Source organism: Sinocyclocheilus rhinocerous, unplaced genomic scaffold (genome assembly GCF_001515625.1).
Source record: "Sinocyclocheilus rhinocerous isolate Xijiao unplaced genomic scaffold, SAMN03320098_v1.1 scaffold1238, whole genome shotgun sequence".
In the NCBI taxonomy this organism is placed as follows: Eukaryota; Metazoa; Chordata; class Actinopteri; order Cypriniformes; family Cyprinidae; genus Sinocyclocheilus; species Sinocyclocheilus rhinocerous.
The window spans coordinates 445242-451341 of record NW_015662954.1 but is presented as its reverse complement, the minus strand read 5'-3'; the positions used below and the strand labels follow the sequence as shown (position 1 = coordinate 451341).

The 6100-nt window shown below is 39.5% G+C and overlaps 1 protein-coding gene across 5 annotated transcripts in view; it reads right to left on the bottom strand.

The window, feature by feature from the left end:
* The window catches only part of LOC107728570 (heterogeneous nuclear ribonucleoprotein M-like), an 11629-nt gene that overhangs the window by 1549 nt on the left and 3980 nt on the right, over positions 1–6100 (bottom strand). For 2 of the 5 annotated variants that reach the window (XM_016538784.1, XM_016538787.1), the window contains 11 exons: positions 5048–5055; positions 4854–4947; positions 3706–3948; positions 3466–3619; positions 3313–3362; positions 3128–3188; positions 2923–3021; positions 2779–2820; positions 1629–1700; positions 1448–1552; positions 8–451 (listed from right to left, as the gene is read on the bottom strand). In XM_016538784.1, the coding sequence (XP_016394270.1) occupies positions 8–451; positions 1448–1552; positions 1629–1700; positions 2779–2820; positions 2923–3021; positions 3128–3188; positions 3313–3362; positions 3466–3619; positions 3706–3948; positions 4854–4947; positions 5048–5055 (1372 nt within the window). Of the gene's footprint in view, positions 1–7; positions 452–1447; positions 1553–1628; positions 1701–2778; positions 2821–2922; positions 3022–3127; positions 3189–3312; positions 3363–3465; positions 3620–3705; positions 3949–4853; positions 4948–5047; positions 5056–5649; positions 6095–6100 lie in introns of those variants that run through there. The other 3 variants (XM_016538786.1, XM_016538788.1, XM_016538785.1) reach the window with 3 other exon arrangements.

The following is a 6100-nucleotide window of genomic DNA, read 5'->3' as shown; positions in this document are numbered from 1 at the left end:
ACGCCACCAGAGCCCATCCGGTCCATGCTGGAACCCATGCGGTCGAGACCTGAGGAGGGGAAGCGGTCCATGCCACCGGAGCCCATGCGGTCGAAGTTTGAACCCATTCGGTCGAGGCCTGTGTTCATCCGGTCTATGCCCATAGGAGAGGCAAAGGCCATTCCGCCGCTCATGCGATCCATGCCGGACGGGCCCAAGCGGTCGAACCCACCAGGACCCATGCGGTCCACGCTGGAGCTCATGCGGTCGAGGCCTGATCCCAGCCGATCCATACTGGGCCCCAGTCGGTCAAGCCCTGAACCCATTCGGTCGAAGCCAGATCCCAACCGGTCCAGATCAGACATGCGGTCCATGCGATCCATTCCCATTCGGTCCAGTCCTCCCATGCGGTCCATGCCGCCGCCAAGCCGATCCATGCCAGAGTTCATGCGATCCATTCCCATGGAGTTCCCTGGCAAATCAAATTATGGCAAAAAAATTAAAGGGGTCATATGATGCGATTTCAATTTTTCCTCTCTCTTTGGAGTGTTACAAGCTCTTGGTGCATAAAGAAGATCTGTAAAGTTGCAAAGACTAAAGTCTCAAATCCAAAGAGATATTCTTAACGCCACCCAAATGTTCACGCAAAGAAAGGCTGCGTAACTTTTATTCTCGCTGTTGTGGAGATGCTGTGTTTCATTGTGAAAGCGAAACTACTTTGTTTGGCCTTCCAAAAGAGGACGATATCCGCTTCGTCATGCGTAGAGCTGATCCGTGCTGGTCGCTGAAGAAATACATCAACTTCGCACGGTGGATCGCCGGATCAGCTGTCACTGTGGACGAAGCGGAGTCTAGCCCGGGGTCATCACATGTGGTTGCTGCAAGCCCGCCGGACGATATTTAAAGAATTTGCCACTGATGATTCAAACTTGAGTTTTGAGCAGTGTAGAGTAGCGCTTGTTGTTTGTCATTTTTCCGATCACAAAAGCAGACATGGTTTTATGTTAACGCTGCGCAATACGCAACGCAAAGCGTAAAAACACAGTACAAGTCATTATAATCAGTAATTATGTCCCCACTGGATGCAACAAATGCCTCATTTGTAAATGGGTTTTATCTCGTCACGCCGGGACACATGGAAACAGTATGTTAAGGGCCGTAACATTTCCATCACACGCTTGAGGTATTCGGCCAATCACAACACACTGGATAGCTGGCCAATCAGAGCACACCTCGCTTTTCAGACCGATGAGCTTTGTAAAAATCAACGCCTTTCAGAAAGGCGGGGCATAGAAGAGAAACAATGTACAGTATGTGGAAAATAATGTGTTTTTTGAACCTTAAACCACATAAACATTGCATTACACCAAATAATGTTCTTTTTAGCAACATCATATGACCCCTTTAAAAAGTTAACGTTAACCTTTGCTCCTATAAATTTCTTAGATAGTTACATAATGTTACTAACCCATTCCTCGGTCAAATGAGTCTCCAAAGTTGCTACGGGACATACCCATGTCATTACGGCCACCGAAATCTCTATCAAAGCCCCCGCCGATTCCACGATCCATATCTGCAATTAAAAAAATATATAAATAAAAACATTTCAAACCTAACTACTAGCAAAAACAAAACAAAACACCATTTACCATTCATTCTTCCCATTCCAGAAGTGCCGAAACGATCCATGTTGTTCATACCACCTCCAAAATTATCCATCCCTGAAGATCAATAACATTTGAATTCAATTCATATTGGGGAAAAGAAGGGAGAGGGAAAAAAAATAAAAAAACAACAAAAAAAAAAAACTAAAGATAATTCACCATTCAAAACAAAAAAAGCAATGTGATGAATAGTGTTACCTTGCAGGTTTTATTTTTTTAGTGGATGAAATCAAAAGTTCAAAACAAATAAAGAAAATAATCAGCAATTAAAAAAAAAAGAAAAAAAAACACTTTAAAATAACTTGATTCCAAGTAAATAAATTTGCATTTTTTACAATTAACATTAAAAGTAAAACCTTAACTCAATTAATAAGGGATAAAATAAGCAGTATTAAAAAAAAAAAACCCTTGAAGAAATTGGTAGATAAAATAAGCAAAAAAATAAAATAAAATGGAAGATAATTCATTAAAACAGTACATAAAAATAGCAATGTGATGAATAGAGTTACATTGAAGGTTTTAATTTTTGGTGGATAAAATAAGCAGGACAAAAGTAAAACATTTAATAGATAAAATAATCAGTAATTTATATAGTAAAAAACAACAACACTAAGATAACTTTATTCCAAATGTATAAAGTAGCATTTTTAATGTAAAAAATAAACCCTTGATAACTCAATCCATAAGGGATAAAATAAGCAATATTTAAAAAATAAAACCTTGACGATAATTTAGATAAAATATGCAGCACTTTTAAAATTGAGAATAAAACCTTGTAGATAGTTCATAGTAGATAAAATAAGCAGCATCTTAGAAAACAATAATAAAACAGTCAACTAAATTTATAGTGCAGTGACGTACATTTTTTTTAAGGTAATTCACTGTAATCACAGTACTACATAAATAACTTCACAATTCATAGTACACAAAATATGGAAAAAAACAACATTGTGCCGCTTCAAAATTACACCACAGTTTTATGGAGATCAGTGAGGTTTGGATAGCGCCCATTCAAATGAACTGAGCACCCTTGAACTACAGCATGAAAATCAAACCAGTAACACCTGCAGGTCCTTTCCAGATGGGATCAAAACAGGCCAAAATAAAAGAATGGCTGATGAGATGAACCACATACCTCCCATTCTACCCATGCCACCAAATCCCATTCCATCCATTCCTATAGAGAAAATGATTTCATGGAGAGGGGAGGGGAGTGATGTTCAGTGAGTGCATACAAGAGGAAACATTCCCAAAAAACCAACATGCGACACGCTGTTACCTCCTGGTCCCATGTTGCCCATCCCACCCCGGTTGAGCTGGGTAGCGTCGATGGGTTGACCGCCGGGTCCCAGACCGAGACCGACACCACTCAGACCACCTGCATGAGACAGTGGAACTGGTTTAGAGAAGAAACTAGCCAACTGCAACAAAGTTTTATGGCTGATGGTCCATACAGCAAATGTTAATATGAAGTCATCACTTACGAGGAAGGGCTGGAGGACGGTCTGGGGGTGCAAAGTCACCTTTGGGAAGGGATTTCTCATCCTGAAAAGACAATGACAGGTGTAAAGAAATGAATTGAGGAGTTTACTAATCATATTGGCAACGTACCACTAAACTTCTGGAAGCCAGAAACAAGCTTCCATGTTAAACCCATGTGATTACTTACCAGTTTGACGTGCATGACCCTGTTGAAGAGGAGCTGTCCGTTGAACATTGCTAACATCCATTAAGGAAAACTTCAAGCATTGCACATTGTAAATAGCATTAAACAACCTTATTCCAATCAACGCCACACATCAAAAGCTACTGTGAAGGATACAGACTGCTTGAACAGCCTCAAGGGGCATCTCAAATGTGACAGTTCCCATTCCCCTGCTCTTCCCGTCTTTATCCTCCAGGATATCTGCACGCACAACAGCTCCAGCCATTCCAAACACCTCCTTGAGCTTCTTCCATCCAACCTTGTAGTCCAGCTGTGCAGAGAGATGCCATATGGAAAGTCAGGGGTCAAGTTTCAAAATATGGGACATATGGTTTCAGAATGAATTCAAAGACTTACATTGGCCACAAAAATGGTGCTTCCGATTTTTCCAGCCTGGAGTCCGTGGATGATCTCGTTGGGGATGTTCGGGTTGTTCATGAGACTGGGAGGGATGTTGACCATGGAAGGACCGCCAGGGCCTGGGCCCATCCCCATTCCTCCTCCCATTCCTCCACCCATGCCTGGGGGTCCGCCGCCGCCACCACCCCCACCCCCGTGAGCCCTATTAGCTTCACGCTGGGCAATCACTCCATCTGGATCCTTCAAGAAGCACAAGGAGGGCACGTTTAATACATCCAACATCAAATATTGACATTTATGTTGATTTTGCTGACAGCCTAAAATACCACTATGATTTTAACATGGTTTTTTGAAGACACTATTTTTACAATCATGCCTTGTTACTTTATAACACAACTTTACAATGATTTCCATTAAATAGACATGCTTGTTGATTAATAAAATTTAACCATTAAAACAGTCTAGGAAAATTAAAACTGAAAAAAATGAATTTAAGAAAAAAAAACATTTTTATAGAGCCCTAAAATTTTTTACATTAGAACTTAAAATAGTTACCTATCATTCATACCCAAATATTAAAAATGGAACAGAAAAAAAGGCAATGATTGTTTCACTGGATTTTTTGTTCTTGCATTACAAAAATTAATGGACAAGTAAAAGCACATTAAAATAGTTGTGGTGTAGTGCCAGAAAAAATAGAGATTCTTTCACACTTTGTACATTAATATCTTGGTATCATTTAACATTAATACTTACATAAACCAATACAAAAATTTAATATTTTTTATATTTAAATGATTGCAAAAAGTGTTTCACACAAACTAATGGACAAATAGTAAATTTAAAAACTATTTTTACAATCTTATCTTGTCGGTGTTTCTAATAGTCTTAAAAAATATACATATTTGTAAATTTGAAAAATGTAAAATACAATAGCATTAATATTCTATCAGTAGATATAATATAAAAATATTAATTAATATTCAAGTAGCTAATATTCATATAATATTACAAACAGAAGAATACAATTACTTCTTTGGTTGGAATGAGTTGAAATGGCTAAAATTGTAAAGAAATTGGCAAAAAATTGGAAACAGATTTTATCTATATTTACCCAGTGTTATTCATCTACAAGATGCACTCACCTCTTTGACCTTGAGAGGACGACCGTTCATGACATGTTTGTTGACTTTCTCTACAGCCTTTTTCATGAGCTCTTCAGTTCTGAACTCAACCACCCTATTTAATTAAAAAATAATAATAATAAAAAAAAAAAAGTTAGCAAAAGTTGCGCAAAAGCGACAAATGAGAAATGATCAATAGTCTGAATGATACTTACGCACAACCCTTTGTTCAGTCAGTAAACCAACCAGGATGAACAAACAAACAAAACAGGAACGAGAGAGACAATTAGACAAGCGACACAAGAAATCAACGACAACTGACTCAGGAAAAATACTTCAGACACACTAAATTGATAAAGAATATTCATAATACTTCTCTGTGGTGTTCAACAGTTACATAATTACATTCAAACTCAAAATGGCTGACAGGATTAATTGACGACCAGAATACACAAAGCGGCCTTCAGTTCCAATTACTCATTCAGGCTCCATTTCTGTTGTTATCCCACTAGTTGAGTCGCTCAACAAATCATTGACGCCATGTTTAGTTACTGAACACCACCTGAAGTCCAATAATGAGACTCGCAGTGCAAAAAAATGCTACCTCTTAAACACACGAGAACCAGAATTACTATATGGCTGGGAAACGATCCCTGCGGTTCCACTCAGAACCGCAGTCGGCGTCCATTTTTGTTCAAATGCCACCCAAGACGACACATTTTGAACTCTCAACCCAGTCCTGAACATCCCACATTAAAATCTAAGAGTACATGTAAGAACTCAAGCGGACAAATGGAGGTTCGTCTCTTGCACTTACCCTTGATTTGCCTTCTCCGTCCATTAAGTGTTCCACGTACGTTACCTCACCCACTACAAATCAGATTCCAGACGACACACACCAAGGGGAGAGAAGCCGAGAGAACAATTGGGGTTTAGAGCAGACACAAACGGGGGGACGGTGAGAGTGAGCTCGGCCTGCGAGTTCAGAGCCTCCTCCCCCAGCACCTCAGCAGCACAAATTCTGGTACAGGTCTACAAGAAGCAAGCTGTAAAGTGTATTGAGGAAAACTTCTTAAGCTGTCCTTGCTGGGAACCTCAACATCCAAGACTGACCAAAAGGATTTGACCTCCCGAGCCATTGAAATTGGATGGATTGTCAACTATGGCATTTGTTGGACGTCAAAGAACCATTTCTGGTAAGGTTAACAAGTCTTCGGCTACCTCAGAAACATTCGACACACCTAAACCGTATCGTTAGCGCAAAAAAA